The sequence below is a fragment of the Molothrus aeneus genome, chromosome 16 (assembly GCF_037042795.1).
Source record: "Molothrus aeneus isolate 106 chromosome 16, BPBGC_Maene_1.0, whole genome shotgun sequence".
Classification (NCBI taxonomy): Eukaryota; Metazoa; Chordata; class Aves; order Passeriformes; family Icteridae; genus Molothrus; species Molothrus aeneus.
In genome coordinates, this window is record NC_089661.1 from 4,423,001 (window position 1) to 4,444,184 (window position 21,184).

At 38.1% G+C, this 21,184-nt stretch overlaps 1 protein-coding gene across 34 annotated transcripts in view; it reads left to right on the forward strand.

Annotated features, from left to right (window-relative positions):
• Positions 1-21,184, forward strand: part of RBFOX1 (RNA binding fox-1 homolog 1) — a 1,178,577-nt gene that overhangs the window by 1,112,531 nt on the left and 44,862 nt on the right. For 26 of the 34 annotated variants that reach the window (XM_066561182.1, XM_066561192.1, XM_066561190.1 and 23 more), the window contains 2 exons: positions 1,011-1,091; positions 17,754-17,886. In XM_066561182.1, coding sequence (XP_066417279.1) covers positions 1,011-1,091; positions 17,754-17,886 — 214 coding nt within the window. The remainder of the gene's footprint in view (positions 1-1,010; positions 1,092-17,753; positions 17,887-21,184) is intronic. The other 8 variants (XM_066561191.1, XM_066561189.1, XM_066561197.1 and 5 more) reach the window with 1 other exon arrangement.

Here is a 21,184-nt window from a genome sequence, read left to right on the forward strand (position 1 = left end):
TGGGTTTGAATTGTGTGATTCACAAATCCTGACAGCTTGAGGCATGTCAGTGTATGTGTGTATAAAATCCTGTGTGTGTGTATACAGATATATGCACATATATCTGCAAAACCAGATGTCTCATATCCCACTCTTCCTGGTGGACTGTACTCCAGAAGTGGAGAAGTTTCTTTCCTAGTTTGAAAGTGCAATGTTCAATCTGTATTCAGCTAAGTGTGTTAAAATACAATTTGAAGAAAACCTGTCATGTTTTATTTAAGTTCATTTAAAAGAAAAAAGGGAATAACTTTAAACTTGTGTAATTTGTTCAAAATGAGCATTTCAGAAGTGTTGGTGTAAATGGATTTTGTTATTGTTTTTTCTTTTTATTCCTTGGGGAAAAAAAATGTTTTATCTGGTTTTGTTCTTAATCCTGAACCCAGATTATTTACTGGAAAGTAATATATTTTCACAAATAAATTTGTGCATTCCTCTGAGCAAACCCTGCTGAACTCAGATGTGTCAGCGATCACGCCATGACAATGGGAGCAATGGAGCCCAGGTCCTGCCTGGCCTGGTGTCCGTGCTGGGAATGCTGCAGGTGATTTTCCTGCTGTGCTGGCTCCAGGAGGCTCATTCCAGCCAGGGCCTGAGGAGGCAGGGTGGGCAGGGTGGGTTGGGGCAGCAGTTTTGGGAGAAGCAGGGCAACAGGGACAGGGAGCAGCCAGCGACGCTCGTGGTCCCCGCAGGATAACGGCGGCCTTGGCGTTGGGGGCATGTCTGTGTTCTGCTTTTCCAACAATGTCAAACTGGGGTTGTTTGGGCTCTTGCTGCTTTGAAATCAAAGCAGAAAAAAAGAAAAGAAAGCTTTTTTTTTTTTTTTTTTTTAAGAAAAAAAGCGCAAAAAGCGCCCCCAGTTCAGTTTGAGTGCGCCATTCCGGTTGTGACTTGATTTGTGTTCTGGCATGAAAAACTGAGGTTCAGTTGAAGTGTTCCAAAACCAGATACCACTCTCTCTCTCTTTCTTGTAGGCAGGGTGCTGCTGTGCCAGGCAAACCAGGAGGGATCTCCCGTGTACAGTGCCCCCAGTTCACTAGTATACACATCCACAAGTAAGCCAGTGTTACGGCTCGTTTCTTGTTCTGTTTTTGTGACAAAAGCACATCAATGTGAATTAAGCCCCCTAAAAATGTCAACTTTCCCAACAGCTCTTGCTAAGGTAAATGTGGTGTTTATAAACATATGTAAGTCATGTCAGCAGATAATTCAGTGTTTTTAGTTGCATCTTTATTCTCAAAGTCTATTGTATTTAAAAAAAAAAGGAAAAAAATGCCTATATTGCAATATTGTATGGAAATGGTCAAAAGTTCTACAATAACAGTGACAGTTTTTGCAATCCAGTACTGTTATGTGCTCTGCATTTTGTGTGGAAGATGTTGTGTTTCTTCTGTCCTGCTCACAACTGTGATTTAATACACAAAACATCTGTTACCATGCCACCATTTGATTGGGTCAGGAATTAGATATGAAGTCTTTTTTTCCAAAAGGAACAGTCTGTATGAAAGGGGGTATTTTGAGGCATAAAAAGCTGCCCTAGTATAAAGAACAGATACAAGCTGACATGATGGATGCAGCCCTCAGCCATTTTTCTGTACAAAACTTTGGAGTAGAGATGTGTCCTCTGAAATTGTGAGCAGAAACCCTTTTTTGGGAGTGTTTCAGACTGGATTGGTGGTACCACTGATTCTCATTCTGGCCTCTAGTGGGGTGAAAAACCTGGAGCTGAATGCAGGAGCTTGCAGCAGCCCTGGCTCTGTGTTCGTTGTAAAGAAAACACATGGTCTGATATAACAGCATTATCAGACATGCTCTTTATGAAGATTGCATTCAATCCAGAATGCAATTCTACTCCCTTAGAGCTTATCTAGACTGCTAAAATAATTATTTTTTAATATTAAATCCAGGAATTAGGACAAAAGAGTTCCATAGTGATCATCTCTACAGTCATATAATTCTTTTATGTCAAACATTATCAGTGGCATCCCTGGAGCTGCTGCTTTTCCAGGATTCATATGGGACCCCCTTTAAATGAGGAGTCTGGAGCCTACAAATGCACAGTGAATTAACCAAATGCATCAAGTGTTTTCAATTGCAAATTAAAATGTCAGTTAAGTCTGCATTTTCTTCCAGGTGCTCCAAGAATATTTTCTAATATGTCACCTTTCTCTAGCAGTGGGGATTTTTTACTTCTTATATAGTAACACAGAGATATGAAATACTTACTTAGTTTAAATTAATGCTCCCTTTTGGAAATTTTTAGTGCACTCCTCCTTTTTGACTGACAATTGTTTTCCTGGAAAATGATCCCAACTTTTCTCTAATTTCATTATTAGGAGCTTCTTTTGGAGAAGAGGGGTCAGTGTTTATTATAATTTTCTGAAAATTGGGCTTCTTTGAAAGCTTTTCCTAAGTTTACCCTGTTGCTCCTATTGTCTCACTGAGTTGTACCCCAGGAATTTTATTGCTGGGATTGTTGTTTCCGTCAGATGATATTTCCACTAATATTGACTCCCCAAAGGGACCCTGTGAGCAAGCTGAGCTCTGGAGTTCACTGTTTCCTTTGTGTCTCCTGAGTCAGTCCTGTTGGAAAATCTTATTTTGCAGTGGTGCTCCTTGAATAACGATATCCTAACAAGCACCTGTTTGTTTTCAATTATGCCAAATACATAAATAAACAAGCTTTGCCTATCTGTCTCCCACTGGGCAATGTGTAATACGCAGTTTCATAGCAGGCATTGCTGGTAGCCCTTGCAGTAGAAATGATTACACTTCTGTTGAATCTGTGTGTTGGCAACTCGTGATTTTTCCTTTATTATGTATAGAATTTCCTCTTGCCAAAATGCAGTTTCCCCTGCAGGGTCACAACTCCTAATAACACAAAATTACTACAATTACTACGTATTGTAATTAGGTTTTTATTCCTCCTTATTACAAAACTTTCAATAAAGATGTAAAATAGCTTCATTTCTATAGGAAATTCTACTAGAAATAGTGAATAGAAATGAAGGTTGACTTTCGTCTCATTTCTTTTATTAGTTTAAGGATCTTCTATATTCCATTTTAGTGCACATTTGTAATATTGAAATTATAACTGATAAGTCAACATTAGTGTCTAGGAGATGAATACTTGTGCCATTATCATTCCATGTAGACAACAATATTTCAGCCTTCCTTTTTGAATAATTTGTTAATCGTTTATTCTGTTACTGCTGATATTGTAACTGTGATATTTTACAACCGCTTACAATGCAAGAATTAAGAGGTTTTCAATTTGTAATTGTTTTAACAGAAGGAAAAGAGTCTGCTGGGATTTTTCAAAAGCCATCTAAGATACTTCAATTTCACAGAGTGCTAATGGCACTTAGGAGTTTTCAGATATTTGGAAGAGGATAGTCCCCATTTTTCTAAATGTTGTCTAACTTGACTGTTCATCTTTTGCTCCTGAGTTATAAGGCATGAAGGGCTGGAACATGGCTGTACGATGTATTTTTCTTAATTTGGCTAGCTTGGTTTCACCCTGAGCTTCTTGGTTTGTAATTGTACTGGCCACTGGCAGACCCTGATGGCTGTGAGCACTTTTACCCACTGGCTCTCCAGAAAGCAGGCTGCAATTTTTGGAGCTGCTCTTTCCCTTCTGATATTTTATTTCTCCAGGATATATTTTATGTGTATCGCACCATACATTTCCCAGCACAATGATTAGTTACACCTCTGCATATGCCAGGAGATGGAAACATGGCTCTGCTTCCTTCCATCACTTCTGGCCCTTCACGTAATACAGAAAGAAATGAGCTGTTTCTTCTGCAAGCAGTGGAACAAATCAGCAGCAATAGTCTCTCATGCCTCATCTGTTCTCTTATGCTGAAGGAGAAGATGGGACCTGGATCAGTTTTTCATTTGCACACCTATTGTTGCAATAGACAATTTTTTATGTAGAAAGCAGAGTTTCAGCATGCAAATGTGCTCCTGTCCTGGATTGGGCAGGTCCTGTGACAACCATGGGCAGGAAATCCAGGCAGAAAACCTTGTTTGCTGTAGATTCCCACAGGACTGGCATCTCCAGGGCAGAACTGATAGAACAGATTTCAATTAAATCCTTCATCATTGCCATAATGCAGGATGCAGACAAGTATTGAAAGGAGTTCTATCCAGCCAGGAATGATTGGAGTTCACCAAATCCCAGTGAGTCAGCGCTCACTGGAATCTTCCTAGAGGCCCAGGATATCTCCCTGAAAGTAAATGAAACAGTTTGGCTGCTCATAACTGACAGTCTCTTTTTGCCCTCACTTCTTTAGAATAGTTACTTCCACAAGGAATTTTAAAATCCTGAAGAGATTTGTATCTACTGGTAAATAAGAAATGTGTCAAGGATAGTTTTGGATCTTTTCCAAATTGAAGCCACACGTTAGTAGGATCCATGAGAAAATTAAGACCCTGCTGGACAAAAAGGAAGATTCAAAAGAAGAAAAAAAAAATTCTGTCCCTGAATGTCTGTATCACTGTTCTGCCAAGGACAGTAACACAGCTGGGTATGTATGGATCAGAAAGGCAAAAATACAAATCTGAATTTATGCGAGAACTTTTAAAAACTGTTTTATGCGTATTTTCCTCAATTTTTCTATAATATAGAAGTGCCTGGAAATGTGAATTAAGTGGGAGCTCATGAGAGCCAAAGCATGGGTGAGATGGAAGATGTGAAGTTGTAGAATTGTCAAGTTATTCAGGCTGGAAGAACCTGCTTGCACCAGAACTCCTCTAAGGATGGGGATTGCACAATTTCAGGAGGTCATCTGTTCCAAGACTCAACGTCCTGGCAGTGGAAACCTCTCTGGTTGAAAATCATGTTTGTTTTCCCTTTTCTTCCCAGTGTGTGCCTGGCTCTGTCCCCCAGTAATTTCCCTGTCCTTGGTGGCAGGGCATGGAAGAGGAGACACATTTCCAGTAGAAATCCTCCTGCTCTGGACTGGCTCCCAGCGCTCCTGGGCTCACCCAGCCCTCGCTGGTGTGGCGAGGGAGCAGCATCCAGCTGTGCCCCCCCCTCCAGCTGTGCCTCCCATCCCTCAGCATTGTCCAGCTGTGCCTACCCAGGCCCTGTGGAGGGCAATGGGAAGAGATGGGATTTAAAATTTAAGGGGAAGTTCAAAGGCAGCTAAATATTTTTTACTCTCTAAATCAGCACTTTGATCTCTGAAACTTTTAGATTTTATTTTAGCTCCAAGTAAGCATTAAGATGCTCGAGTGTATCTACTAGTGAATTTTTCTGACCATACATTGAAGGGATAGCTCACTATTAGCTACATGGGTAGCTCACATATATGGTAAAATATTTTAAGTTTCTCCATGCTTTTGTTCAGAATGATGTGCAGATGAACATCTCTATTTCCCAAATGTGTAGCATGCCCATAAAAGTGAATTTTGCCTTGACTTCAATGAGTACATTTTAAACTGAAGTCAATTTTGGCTTAGATTTCCTAAATGTTAGAGCTGGTTCATCTTCAGTAAGCCTGCTTATCAGCTCCTAAATAAATCTTTCACACTGCAGTTAAGTGATAGAATTAAAAGAAGAAAAATATGAAAATGCAAAATCCGATATTAATTCGTTTTATTTTATCATACTCAAGGGCAAATGAAGTTGATGGCCCATTTTTTAATTGATATATTGATTACAGTTTTGGAAGAAGTGGTGGTGGAATTCAGCAAAAATGATTGAGGTGGTACAAATGCTTATAAATCTGTCCCACATTGTTCGTGTTCTTTAATTGTAATTGTCTGATAAAACTTCCATCAGTTTCTGTAATTAACCTAATGGTCTAAATGAATTTCCAGATCACTGATTATTCATTTCAATATAGAAAATGCCATTACACTGAGTTTAATTAATACTAAGTAAGTTCACAGTCCATTGTACTGTAAGAATGGAATTTTATTGTTTTAACTGTTTAAATTATGAATATTATTTCCTCTCATCTTGTTTGTCCCATTTATGAACTTGAGTGTTCATTTTCTATTCATAATAAAATAGCATAAATCCCCTATAATGAAAATATTTAAAACCCAGTGTTCTTCAAGCTCACATCCTCAAAATATCAGTGTAGATGGGGGTCTTTTTTATTTATTGTTTCAACTATTTTTAAACAGAATTCAGTGAGTGCCAAGCTCATAATCCCATGATATGCCCTAGAACATCTTATTTATCTTGATATTCCTTTCACAGAAGTACATATGACAGATAAGCACTCACCAGAGAATCCTTTTGCTTTGCATCAGACAGATATTAAAACAATAAACTATCTTGCCCTGGGATTTTAGCTTATGAGCCACCAGGAAACAACAAGGCAAAGATGAGATGTTTTTGAAAGGTGGGAAGGCAGTTCTTTTGGAAAATTCCCTGGAAACCTTTGGTCCTGTAATATTTTTGACAGGAACTATTTTAAATGCTAAAGTTTTGGGGGTTTTTTTTAAAGCAAGGAAAACACATTTCGTTCTGTCAGAGCAGATATTAGAAGTGTCCCCAAATTAACCCAATATTCCTACTATTCTGTGCATTGTGGGATAGGAGAGAAGGAAAATCTATGGAACAAGCATAAAGTATTAATTACATGATGTGGGATTTTTTTTCTATATTGAAACACTTATATATAGCAGACATATGTCCTAGTTTTAAAAAGATTGTTTTTTCCTGTGGGTGTTTTGTATTAATTCATAGATTGAGGATGGTTCAGGGTCTTGCTTATACAATAAACAGGGAAAATCATAACTATACATTTTATGTTTATAAAGAGCACATCCAGCTGTAGGATTTAGTGTGTGAGGACTCATTCCTACAGAAATGAAAATTAAGTCAAGCTTGTCTATGTGGTATGTCCTTGCTTTTAGAAATAGGTTACTTGGCTTAGGAATATTAGTAAACCACCTAAAAAATTCTGTATGGAACTATTTTCATCTTGCTTGTTTCAGTGAAGACATTCCAGGTTTGATTTTCCTGTGGTGTTACTAATGGATCAAAGGAAGACCTTTGACATTTCTATTATGTTCTGGGATATTTTCAGTACCAAGAAAATGACACAGGGAAAATAGAAATTTCCAAAAGGTGATTCAAAGTGCGCTTCTGAGCCAAATCATTAGTGGAAGTATTTGGTTTGGAAACCTTGATTCTGTTGATTTTGTGATGTTTAATCTGTTGCACACCTGCAATTACCTGAAAATTATACTGTAATGATGGCAGTTTGCTGCCACTCCAAGCAGCTGAAGGGTAGATGCTGCTGGCACTGGGTGTATCCTTCTCTGGGTTTTATGTGTCAGTCACGACTGACCTCATTAAATCTGAACAGACAGATATTGCAATGACATCAGTGATTCATTTGCTCTGATTTTATTGTTGTAGTTTTTCTTCATTTAACTGTTTGGCAGGCTTGCTGTTTTGAATTAGAATATGGGTCAGGAGCTGTTTAAAAAATGAGTATTCATGTGGTATAATTTGCCAGCGCTTCAGTATTTCTGAATTGAATGTAGAAAGGTTCTGCAAACTAAATTTTTAATTGGTCTGTTTTCTCTTGAGCTAAATTGGGATGGGAAGTCAGTTCATCACCAATGAAATATATATCAGTGCATTGTATCTACACCTTGGTGGTTTTGTCTGCTTATTGCTTCAGAGGAAACAGGTAGAGCACCCTGCAAAGGAGGCTGTGATTGGGCCATTAATTAACCAAATTAACCATTGCAGGGCTGCAGTTCCTGACTGAGGGCACAAAAATCCTGCCAAAGGGAAATGTGCAAATATCTGAGAGGAGCAATATGATTTCCAGGCTACAAAAACCTTATTATTGAACATTGAGGGGTCAAACTATCTTTTGATTTGCTTCCTGAATTAATTGCCTTTATTTATGAAGAGAATCACCCAGTAGTAACCAGGAAAAATGTGCCAATTGCCCTTCCCTTTTGTGTGTTGAATGCAGTGGGTTTAAGTGAAAGCTTAAATAAAGAAGATACCAACAGTAAGTAGGAAGGGAATGGCTTTCCATAATTCCCTCCCTGGTGTACAGAAGTGTAGAGAAATGTTGGTGTCATCCCATGTTGAAAAGTCTTGAGAAGGTTTTTATGCTCTGTTCTGTCCCACTGTGTTGGGCTTTACTATGACACAGGACAACACCACTGACTTTCAAGTAAGATAAAGATATTACAAAATTTAAAAAAAATTAGTAAAACTGTATAGCATTACATATGCATAGCATTACATTCTTGATTTAAGTATTATCCTGTTTTTAACTGTAAAGTGAACCTCTTTGGGGTTTTTTGGTGGCTTTTTGGTTGGTTGGCTTTGGTGTTTGTTTTGGAGTGATTTTTTTTTGGATTTTTTTATAATTTTCAAAATTTTTTTGGCAGTGTTGCCTGAAATTCTTCCTACAGCATTTTTGGTGTTCTGTATCAGTATACATTGTCTTTCTGCAACAATTTTCAGGATAACTCTCATTTTACCTCCTGTCTATTCATATTTTAAATGATTACTTATTTATAAGTCATCACTAAAATACATTGTGTGTGTCCAAAACCTGTAAACGTGGCTTTCGATTCACTCCCAAAAAATGAATTTTTCAGGGCCTTGCTGTTTACCCTTGTTCTTGTGTTGGTCTGTTTTGTGCTGGAGCAGTGTCTCTGAACTAGCAGGCTTGGGAATTTTGGAAAGAGAGACACGTCCTGAATTGCATCACTGACTTTTTTCCCACTTATACACAACACTACATGTGGGTAGTGGGAGATAGCTGGAAAGATAGCAAATTGTGGAGCATATCTCTGTCTTTTAGTTCAAATAAGAAAAACTGTGTGTGCCCAAGGACAGTTGGGAGCTCAGGTGCCTTCCCTTGGTGCTCTGCTGTTGGTGGACACACTGCACTTGGCCTCTGGCAGCACTGGTGTCCATCCTGTGATTTAGGGCAAGAGGACTGCTTGGACTTCCTCTTCTCAGAATGCAGCTAAATAGTGAGAATTACACATAGTAATTACCTTTACTGTGTACATTTGGTTTACACAGTGAGAATTACATTCAGTATTTATTATCTTGCATTGTGTTCTGTGATGCAATTGTACATCAGAGCCCTTTGAGCACAGTCCTGGGTGCCGCCTTCCCTGGCTCTGCATCCTCTCTGCTGGTGTCACTCATTTTTAGTACCAGACCCACAGTGTTGGCTGTGGTACATCTCAAATCATCCTGTCTGTCAGACAGCAAACTCTTAATTTTGTGCTTTTCAGCTTAGTCTGTAAGATTTGGTTTCAAATAAAAGCACACCTTAGTGTCACTCTATTTTGTGATGGTTGTTATTGAATCGTGGCTCTTGGAACTGTGCTGTGTACAACAAAATTCAACCTGAATTTCACAGATAAGAAGTGCTTTTTAGGAATTAACATTTTTAGTATCAGGATGACTTTGCAGGTGCAATTCTTTGTTTTGACAATTTTTCCTGTATGGTTAGGATTAGGTTAACAGCTGGGTTTTTCCTCTGTTACTTTCTGCCTAAATTGTTCCCAATGCATTCTGACAGTGTTCTTTTTACAGTTTAATAATTCTTTTGAGCTTTAGGAATCCTTGTGTCATCTAAACAGTATTTCTTGTCACTTAATAATTGACTTTCATAAACATTCAAATTACTAAATTTCATCATCTCTTTATTGCAGTGCTACTCTTCATCCAGCTTTCCACAACCATGGCCTTTTTCCTTTGTCTTGGAAGTGGTGCTTTGTTAGTCACAGGGCATTTCTTCCATTTGCTTGAAACTTAGAGCTGTCCAATAACTGGGAAGACCAGACAAGATATTGATCACTTTGATCATCTATATTTGAAGATTGTTCTTTAATTTAAGATCAAACATTTCTTCTCTGATCTCTACTGTTTCTTTCCCTTTATGGCCTGGGTGCTTTTTTACTTCCTGATCTTTTCCATCTGTTTTAGTTGTTTCCTTTGTGAAAAGCCAATTGCTCTTTGTACCTCAACTCTTTGTAATTTCAGCTATGCAGTACTCATTTTGATTTTAAGTACATCATAAGTAATTTCACCACCAGTTATAGCTTTTTTTTAAACTCAGAGGTGTAGGTTGGTGTCATTACATAGCTTTACAAAAAGAGTTCTCAGTCATCTTACCTGGTTTTTTGTATGTCTTCATGTCCTCAACTTTCTTCTGCTTCTTCTTAGAAACCCCTTGATGTCTTAGGGTGATGTCAGGTGGCTGCATATGCAATCCAGTTAAAGAAGGGTGAGGTGTAGGGGAATTTCTGATAACCACAAAACCACCAAATGGCCAATTCTGAGTGGCTGAGGTTGGAGGGAACCCTGGAGAACAAATTCTCCACCCCTGCTCCAGCAGCAAAGCCTGGGGAGGCTCTCCAGGACCAGGCTCCAACAGCTTGGGAACATCTCCAAGGATGGAGATCCTGCAGCCCCTCTGGGCAGCTATGCCAATCATCAGCCACCCTCAGGTGGAAAAAGCTCAGGCAGGAAGATGAGAGAGTTTCCAGGCTTGGGCATCAAGGTTTGGCACAGAGGGTTATAAATTAATGGCATGTCCTGGGAGCCATTTCCAGAGAAACCAACAGTGCATTGTTTATTGGTACATGAGAAGAGGTGAAACAAAAAGAACACCACCTCCACCTAGACTTAAAATAATTACAAGGAAGTCAAGGTATCAAAGTTATTGAAATAATAGATGAATTAGATCTGAAAACAATAAGATGAGCTGATGAAATTTTGTTCAAACAGTTAAGCATCTTCCTATAATTTAACATAGGAATAAATAGGTTGCTTTTTACTGAAATATTTAGTTTATGGTTTTGTTTGTGTGCATTTGATTGTAGTTTGGTATGGAAAATTCTAAAAATCTGATTCTTCCCATGTCTGAGGCTGAAATATTTGAAAACAGTGTTTTAAAGCAGTTGTCTGCCCCCTTTCTAGAAATATTTACATGTACCTCAGAGTAAAAAGTTTCACCACATTTATGTGAAATTTGGTGCTAATTTGGATTTGACAGGAAACTTAATGCAGTAGTGTTGTGTAAAGGGATTCAATTACAGTGTGCAGTGTTTTGTAAGTAACTGTCTTGCATAAAAAAGTTAATTAATCAGAGCTGTGTCAATTTCCTTGTGCCATGTCAATTTGCAGCAAGGTAATTAATCACTAATCGCCCAGCGTGCAGCAAACTAAGGGACAATCCATGAGTCATTTGTTGTTATTTTTTTCCAAATAAATGGCACACAGAGCCATGAAGAAACACATCTTGCCTTTCATAATATTTTTATCGACAGTTTTGCATGTTGTAATAGACTGCAGCAACAAGCAGCTGTAGTTCAATGGAATATGAATATTAAAGAAACAAATGAGAGCAGATTTATAGGCCATTGCTTTTCTGTTATGTCAGTTTTGAGATTACACTGAGCAAATGAACAGTGAAAAATTACTCTTCCATGTGGAGAATGGTGATTAGACTTGTACATTAATTAGAGATTTTTGTTTTCCTTTTTAATGCATTTCAAATGAGAATGTCCTATAAGTAGGGGTTTCTCCAAAATACAGATTTATTCATTCCTAAACAACAGTGCATAATACTGGCATGCATTTTTTTTTGCAATGGTAAGGAAATAATTGGTCTATAATTTCAAGTATGGTTCAAAAAATAAATAGCTTGTGAAAGAAACAAATAGAAGTGACCAGTTGTGACTGTGTTTGATGTGTATGGGAAATTTGCTTTGAATGCAGTTAATTCACAACTAGATCCTAGGAAAAATCATCTCAAAACAGTGACAGGAGAAGAAATGTATTTTCAGCCTGTAATTTTAAACACTGTGAACTTTCTAAAGATTTTTTTTTTTACCGTGAATTTGAAGTGTGTGTATGTACATATATTTATATATAATTTAAATGCCTTTTCATGTTAAAATCTGTATTAACAGAGCTTACATTTTGCTTGCAGTGTGCTTTGGTCTGTGTATTTAAATGCACAAATCCTCTTTAGCCCAGTGTTTGTAATTCATTCAAAGAATGCCACTTAATAATACTTATTACTATTACAGAGAAGGGAGAACACAGCACACATTGGGATAAACTGCTGATTCCGTTCCTGAAATCTCAGATAATATCATATAGATTATTCTGCTTAGCCTTTCTCAGCATGCTACCCATTATATCTCTTTGTTTTTAATTTATTGTGTTTCCTCAACGGGGATCCTCCTGAACTATGGCAATGATGTAAATGTGTCTCCCTGTCTCTCCAGCAGTTAAACTATGCCGCAGTAAATTAGCGACAAACCGATTCTGACACGACGGAGCATTAAAATTCTTCCCCATAAAACATTTGCAAACTCTTGGTGGCAGATGACCCGCTACTCTGTGCAGAGGAGGAGAGATTAGGAGTGATGAGAGGTAGATCTGCTCATCCATTTTGATGGCACACCTTTCTTGGGGCATATGGCACCCTCATACAAATTCAAACCGCAGCACAAATGTGAAGAATAATTGCCCATTAAAGTGGCTGTATATTTTTATGGCTTTGATACAAAATCTGCCCCCTGTTGTCTTTTGCATCTGCTGCTCTTTCATCTATCCCAAAGCTTTAAAACTTTAATACGCAGTGTATAACCCTTAAGTATTTTTTGCCAGGTTATATTCCTCTTCTTGGGAACTCAAGCTTTTCATTGTTCCTTCAGTCTTTGTTTTCCCAGGCCTTGTTGAGATATGGTGCCTACAAAGTGCACCTCCCTGTCGTGTTCATCTAATAAAAGATTAGTAAAACAAATGCTTATATTTTATCTTCGGGGAAAAATTAAGATTTGATTAAATTTTGTCTGTGAACTCAAAGATTTTTTTCTTCCTTATGCTCATATTTGCTTTTCCTATAAAATCATTAGTTATCTAAATTTTGCTGACACACTACTATGAATACTGTTAATTCCAAAGGCCTTTTTATTTGCTTAAATGTTGCAGTTTGCTGGCCATGTTTCATGTTTAAGATCTAAAATGAAGTTCACTGAAGTGAGAATGATTCCGCTTTTACAACGTGTAACAAGAGAAAACTTTGTAGACAATATTAATTGTAATAATACATTTTAAATAGTATCCCCCAAAGTATAAAAATAGAACAAACAAGTTTAAAGAAGAAATCTTACCAGCATAATGTTCTTAAAAAAATTTCATTTAGGCTGTAGTAGATGATTTCTATGATATTGGATAATTATATTAAGCAAAGCCAGGGATTTCCACAGCATAATATTTATATTCCAATTTTTTTAACTTGAAAAATTGAAATTGCTGAGTGACTGTAGGAACTGAGTTTTGTGGTTGTAGCCTCATTCATATTTGAATAGCAGAATGAATATCTATAGAATGGATGGGGCCATTAGATGAAAATGTAAATTGTTTTCTATGGCTTGATGTTTGATTATGTATTGTCCTTAGAAAAGCCTTTCTTTTTATAACCCCGTGTTATCACCTCCTGTCATCAACATGCATTTGGAGAAATCTGCCTTTTCTCAGTCTCAGATCAGAAGAATTCCAGTCATCAAATTACTTTGATGAATTTAAGCTACTTTTGCTTAGAAGTGGGCTCAGATGCTTCCCTGCTGAGAGTCAAACACATTTTCAACCCCCTTATAATGGCATTTTCACTGACTGGGTTTCAGCAGCTTGGCACTGAGGCACTAAGGAAGGTTGACCTACAAACTGTAAGTCATTAAAACCTCTACCCCTCCTGGCTACTATCTTCATTACTTTTGGGACTGGTTAATAGCATTTAATGCTTCCTGATGGGACAACCCTTTTCATAAAGTTCTTTTTATGAAGTCCATTCTTCAGTTGTGTTCTAATGCTGCCACTTCTGCTGGTTATTTTGGGGTGAGGATATTAAAAAGTTGGTAGCAAAATAAATTCTGTGGTTATTACATATTCCTACTACCCATCTAATTTCTCAGCTGGGCTGAAGGAGCATTATGGGGTTTTTTTCTGAACTCAAATCTGGGCCAACAAAACCTGTTGATGATTTTACCTCCAATCTCAATGTCTAATATTACTACCTGACAACAGAAAATGTGTTTTCAGATATTCTGCTTTTCAGATGGACCCAGATCAGTTTTTGGGATGAATATCATTCTGTTATGAATAAACTCAACTGTTAGACCTCACTTGATTGTAAGGCCTTGCAATGCCACTCTTGGTCCCATGTTTAGTTTCCATCATGTCTGATCCTCTTCCTGACAGAGCTACACCTCACTGCTCTGCCTGCCACTAATTGCTTCTGTAGTTTTTTAGTGCTTTGCTTTACTTTAGACATTTCATGCTCTGGGACTTTATTAAGAGAGGCAAGCATAGCGAAACAATTGCACTACTTCAGGCTTCTCATTCAAACTCATCTTTTCTAGTGCAGATCCTTTGAAAATGATAAAAAAAAGATCACTCTCTTGTCTTAGCATCTCCCATGACTCCTGAGCCTCCCTTACAGGTTTCGGATTTGGTAAACTCTTATGGACTAAGTGACTCTCCCTGCTATCTCTATTTTCTTCCTTTTTCTGTTTTTTTTTTTTTTAAGAGAAAGCCTTCTTTCTCATAAATAATATAATAATAATAATAAAAAACAGGGAGTTTTGAACCATTTGTTGGTGAGGCACTCTGCTTTTCCAGTGGAATTTATTTGTGGAAAGCATTCACTGTCAAAGATTTGAGGTCAATGACCCTCCTGGTAATTCTTTCCAAGGTATGACTGCCATGAAGAATAAAGAAAATTTAGTATAAATGCTCAATTGTTGCAAAATATGTATCTTAATATGTCTGTGTGAAAGCTGGGTTGAATGGCACAATTCAAAGGAAAAATTTGTGAGCACAAACCACTCTGGGGGTTCATTCTTTCACAGAGTCATTTCCTCGGTGTCTCCCAACAATTCCAGCTGGTTTTAATTATTGCTTAGGACCCTAAAAGAACAACTGTTGTAAATATTGCCAAACGTAGATGTTCATTACAAAGAATTAATTACTGCAACAGAATTCTGGGCAGGACTTCTAGCCCAAGTCTTGCAAGCCCACAATGGTGTTACATATCCTACATTGCTGGAGCTAGGTTTTTGAGTTAGCTGGATTTTCTCTATCACTTCTCTTCCTCTTGTGACAGTGTGCTTTCTATCAATATTTAGAAAACTACAGATGTAAGTGAAGGTTGTCTGTTTTGTTTTTTTTTTTCCTAATTGCCATTTAGGTCAGTGAAAAGTCTCTTGATTTTGACAGTTTAGGAGTGTCCCTGAAGGCTGCACTTTATCATTTATCATGTCCACCATTTCAGATATCAATTTTTCCTGGACGTTCTCTCAAATCCATTTCCACCTATTTACTTAAGCAAACTCTTCTGAGCATTGCTGTGTTGGGTTTTTTTTCCTTTTTATTTAGTTAGTTGCATTTTTTATTTTAAGACTCAAATTAACAATCAGTTTATTGGAGAAACCTACTTCTAGCAATGCCTATTAGTTGGAAAGCAGTGATTTTTCTCAGGCAGGCAGACTGCAGCTGAACATGGCTCTTACACAAAGATAACTTCCCTGGATTAGATCAGTTCTCCATCCAGTCCAACACCTGTAACTGGAAAGGAGCAAAAGCTTGATGAAGAAAAAAAGAAAACTTGTTAGACTGGAAGGAGTGTAGTTGGTAGTGTAGTCTGTATTTCTTTGAACATTATGTAAGACTGTATTTCGCATTTTCCTCTGCATATTGTGTTAGTTTTTTATTGTATTAGCATTTTCCTCTGTATATTTATTAGTTTTTATAGAAGGCTGTATAGTTGGGAAGGAAAAGGACAGAAGTTACATGGTTCTAGCAGCAGGTCATAACTCTGTCACTGCTTTATTTACACTGGTCAATACTCAACCTTGTTGAATATGCAAAAATACTTACAGCATCCAAATTTCACAGATGTTGTGAACTTCCTTAAAAGATATGTTTTCTAGTACAATTCCTTTAATCCTTCTTAAATGCAGTTGCTTGCAAAGTTATCAACAGAATATCAAGTTCTTCACCTTCATCTTTAGGATTTATAAATTCCTTTTATATTCCTTATAACATATGCTATTTGCACTTTCTAAGACATATCTAATCTATTTGCATTGCCATAAAGTTGGTTTATGTTGTATCACAGGCATGTAAATTTTTGCAGAATTACTGTGTAACGTTTTTGTCAGAGAGAAGGACCTAGCAAAGGCCCAAAGCCACAGCAGTAAGGCAGTAATAAAGAAATCACCATAATTACAGTATTTACCTTCACATGTTCAGCCAGCCTGGCCTAAAAGTTGTGAATTTTTTCATTTTCTTTTTTTTCAAATTCAAGGTTTCTTTTAAAATTTGATGCTAAATGAGGATTGAAATAAATTCATATTTAAGATTTGAAAATTTTTATACAGGAGTATTTCCATTTGCTTGCTTTTTACTAGGGCTTTGCTAAGCCATATTTGTTTAATTTCTTGATTTACATACTGAATTAAAAAAAAATACAGTGAAGTAGATTTGATGTAACCTGATGCCAACAGAGCTGTTCTAACATTGACATGCAATATATGCACAAAGGAGAAAAGAAGTAATGAAGCACTGCTTTAAAAACTGCCAGAGAAAGCAAAGTGTGAAGTTTTGTTTTTTGTTTTGGAGTTTTATTATTATTTTTTCAATTAGAAAGTTATCAAGAGGGAAGATTTACAAAAGAAAAGCCTCTAATGTGGTATTACTGTTCAATTTCTGATTAAAATATTTTAAGTCTCACATGGAATGGTAATTAATGTTCACAGATTCAATGAAAATATAAAAATGTCTGAGTTAATTTCTTTGTTATAAGGTTAAATTATTTCTATTTGGTCTGAATATTATGTGGATTCAGAGGTGTTCCTAAGATATACAACTCTTTCCTTTGAAGGACTGAAAGGTACTGTTATGTACATGGTGCAGACCCAAAAAAATGAGAAAATATATGAAAACCTCTTTGATTTATTACACAGTTAAGAGCTGGTTAATAATCCAGCTCTTGAACAAAAGCAAAGCTCTGTTCACTTGGCAAAATCACTGGATAATTTAGATGACTTGAGGTCACCTGGGTCTCTAATGTCTCACCCCTACTCAAAACAGGGCTGACTGCAGGAGACAGATCCAATAATGTGATGCAAATATCTCTGACAATATAAATTTGAGCCTGAACTTGGACCTCGGGAGTCTCCTGGTAGTAGTGTTGGCTGAACCAGTCAACACTCTTTTCATTAGTGTCCTCTGAGAAACACAGAGCCATCAATGGCATTGCCATCCAAATTCCCAGTTTGCTGCCTCCTGAACCAGTCAACACTCTTTTCATCAGTGTCCTCTGAGAAACGCAGAGCCATCAATGGCATCGCCATCCAAATTCCCAGTTTGCTGCCTGCTCTTTGCAGGCAGAGATTTGTGTGAAAGGACGAGCTAAAACACTTTGGTGACTCCCTCATCCAGCTATGGGCAAGCTTTTACACCATCACAATTCCAAATTGCTGCAGAATGTGGCACTGCCATCCAAATTCCCACTTTGCTGCCGCTCTTTGCAGGCAGAGATTGTGTGAAAAGACGAGCTAAAACTCCTTGGCGACTCCCTCGTCCAGCTACAGGCAAGCTTTTACACCACTCCGGAATTGCTCCAGAATATGGGCTCTGCTCGCTAATCCCTGTTTGTTGTTTTTTTTTCCCCCTGCAGTGCCAGGATTTCCCTACCCTGCTGCCACCGCAGCCGCCGCGTACAGAGGTGCCCACCTACGAGGCCGGGGTCGCACGGTGTACAACACGTTCCGAGCAGCAGCTCCCCCTCCTCCCATCCCAGCCTACGGCGGGTAAGGAGCTCTGAAATTCCCTCACCTCTGGCTCAGCATGGATCCCGGGAGCCTGGGCACCGTTCCCAGCCCTGCTGCATGCGGGTCGTGCCTGCCCGGCACCGGCGCCTCGCACAGCGGCTTGAAAAATGACTGTAATTTGTACTGCCATGCTTGGTGGCCTTAAGCATTTCAGATGTCACATATTGTTATGTAAATGCTCCCACAAACGGAAGGCTCTGGAACGGGGAGATTGTTTCGGCTAAAGGTATATTTTTGATGATTGCAAACATCTGGTTATTAAGGAGGTTGGATCGAGTTATCTTCTTTTTTTCTTCAAATCGCCTGGTGGAAGTTGTCTCTGCACCTGAAGGCTTAGTGCTGGATTTTTTTTTAATGTATATTTTTTTATTGCAGTTTGCTTAGTTTTTCTAGTTGCCATCTTTGCCATGATAGAAATCTGGGGTGCTCCTCTCAGGACCATGGGTTTTGTGTACTTTTGCTTAAATAATGCCATAAGATTTTGCCATCAGTGTCCTGCATTTACTAAAAGCAAGTAGTAAACTAAGGAACAAAGAAGAGGAATTCATAGTATTAATTTTTAGTAACTCTATAATCTTCTTTATTTCAGAAGATTGTTTGGGTTTTATGTATATTTTTGGGGGAAAGGAAGAATAAACATTTTTTCCTGTGGTTCTGCTAAGGCTGACACAGAAAGTCTTTGTATGCTGCATGTAACACAAAAACCCTAATAACATTAGCAAAAGATTTTCAGCTGTCAAGAAATTAGGAAATCTGTAAAATCAGGAAACTTAGCAGATCCTAGGCCAGAGTAGTACTTTGTCATAAAAACTGGATTTGCCATTACCTCTTTGTAGAGCTGTTGGATCTTCCTGGGATGGGGTCAGGTAGGGTTGGGACAGGCAGTGAGAGAAGGTGATACCTGTCTGTCTGTCTCTCTCTCTCTCTCTCTCTCTCTCTCTCTCTTTCACTCTCTCCCTGCCCTCCCTGAAATCCTGTTCAGCAGCTCCTTGGCTCCCACTGGGGATGTCCCCTTGTGCAGGAGCTCCCTGTCCCCCTGCTCCATTCCAGTATGTGATGGGTGCCCTGCATCAGTTCCCACAGTTTCTCAGTAAACCTTGCTTCCATGTAAGCCAAAGGGAGCATATTTTTTCTAGACAAGTTTGCTAATCTCATCAGTCAGCCTTTGGCCTGAGTTTTCAGGGATTTATTTATACAGGCAGTTTGACCATGCTGTCACATTGGGCAGTTATTATCTCAAAGAAATGAGACATTCTAAAAACTAATGTAAAAAACATGCCCCAGAATCAGGTTATTTTACAAAAGTGTATTCTGTTGGTTTGTTTGAGTGTTCTGTGTAGTTTATTATGAAAACCAGTATTACCACTAGTGGAGGAAGACACTTTTCTGAAGTTTGCCTGAATTACCTTTGGGCAAGGATGGTGTCCCACTAAAGTTATCCTTCTGCTGCCATACTCTCAGTTAGTCAGTCCAGGCATTTGCACATGGCAAAGATGGAAACAAGTTCAGAATGCCTTGCATTCAGGTTTCATTTAGAATTCCTCAGCTACCAAATGGATACTGCACCTAAAGAAAGTGGACTCTCCATCTCTTCTTTGTTTAAAAACAAATTCTGAGATTTGAACCTAGAGTGCAGTATGTAGTGAGATAACAAGCTGGGCCACTCAGTTTCATGATGACATCACACTTGAGTTAAATACAAAGTCATAAAGGTATATACAAAAATAATTACCAGCTGTGTGTGATAGTTTTTGAATTGGACAGTACTTTTTGGTTTGTATTTGCAAAATGAGTAAGTACTTTCTGCCAAGAAAGCAACTTAAATTTGCCTTAATTTAAGAGGCCACATGTGGGTGCTCTACATGTATATGTGTGTGGTGGTATGCACATTATTATAATTAGTTCAGTGACTCAGCAGCATGAATTCCATTTCCAGGAGTAGCACATGTACATTCTCATGTAATTGTACTGCTTGTTGCCAGCACCTTTAGCAGTAAGTTAGATGTGTAAGCACAGAGAGCTCCTGTTGTAGGTCAGTGCAGAGGTTCTGCAGGCAGGTGCAGCAGGGCTCCAGCTGAGCTGGTTTCCAGGAGCCCAGCTCAGCACTCCCACTGCTCTGCAGGGTGGTTGGGCAGGCTGGCAGGAGCTCAATCCCTTCATGCTCGTGCCAAATGTGGCTTCAGAGGGAGCCCTGTGTTGTCACAGGTCCCATCATCTTGCTCTGATGGCTTCCAGGTGTCTGTCAGGAACCCTTGCTAATCTAGGGCTCACCTTGCCACCAAACATAATTTGACACTGCAAAAGGTTTCAATTACTAAGCCCTGTCTTAAATCATGTAGGTCTTCGTTCAGATATTCAAGTTTCTCCATCCACCTGTGCTTTCCAAAAAAGCCCTGCTTTGTGTAATTCATGGGTCAGTACAGAAATCATAAAAATCTCTGTTGCCCTGATCCACAGCTGGGGTAATAAAGCTTTATTTTCCCATAATTTCTTTGGCCTGGCATATTGGATCTCATGTGGGTCTCTTCACTGATACAGGAGTCTAACGTGGAATTGCTGAGTGATTCTTTGTTCTCTGCTCACCTATTCTATCCCATAACCCATCAAAAAAGCAATAAGGAATTCCCATCAGAACAAAAAAAAATCTTTAATCAATGAATATAAGTTATGGGAATGTGCTTGTTGGTCACAACATGAAAAGAAGTCAAGGAAAATTATTAAGATACTAACAAGATCATAAGGAATGAATCAGCTTAGAGAAGGAAGGAAATAACTTGGAATATTATTAATAAGAAAAATTGAGTAAGTTTTGAATTTTTCAATCAGTTTAGTAGCAATTTATTATTTTTCACTCAAGGAAGGTGCCCAGCCTTACAGCCAAGTAAACAGTTTTATGCCTAAGTATTTTCAGTCATTAAAAAAATACACATTTTCTATAATGACAGATATAATTTTAATAATAATTTACATTAACATCCATCAGTGTTTAATTAGAAAATATTTCAAGAAAGAACCTATGTGTAGTTGCAAAATATAAAGCTGAACATTGCAATTACCTCCTTTAATTTTCTTTTATTTCATTAACCTTAGATCTTGATCTAGCTCTAGGTCTTGTGGCAGGATAAGTTATGGTGGTTCCTACTGAAAGGTGTCTTCTGCTGTGCCTTCCACTTACTGGGGAGCAGCAGACAGGCTTTGCTGGGTCCCAGGGAGATTTCTGGGTATAACCATATTTAAGGCCATTATTTTCTTATAAATCAAAGGTTAGCACATGTGC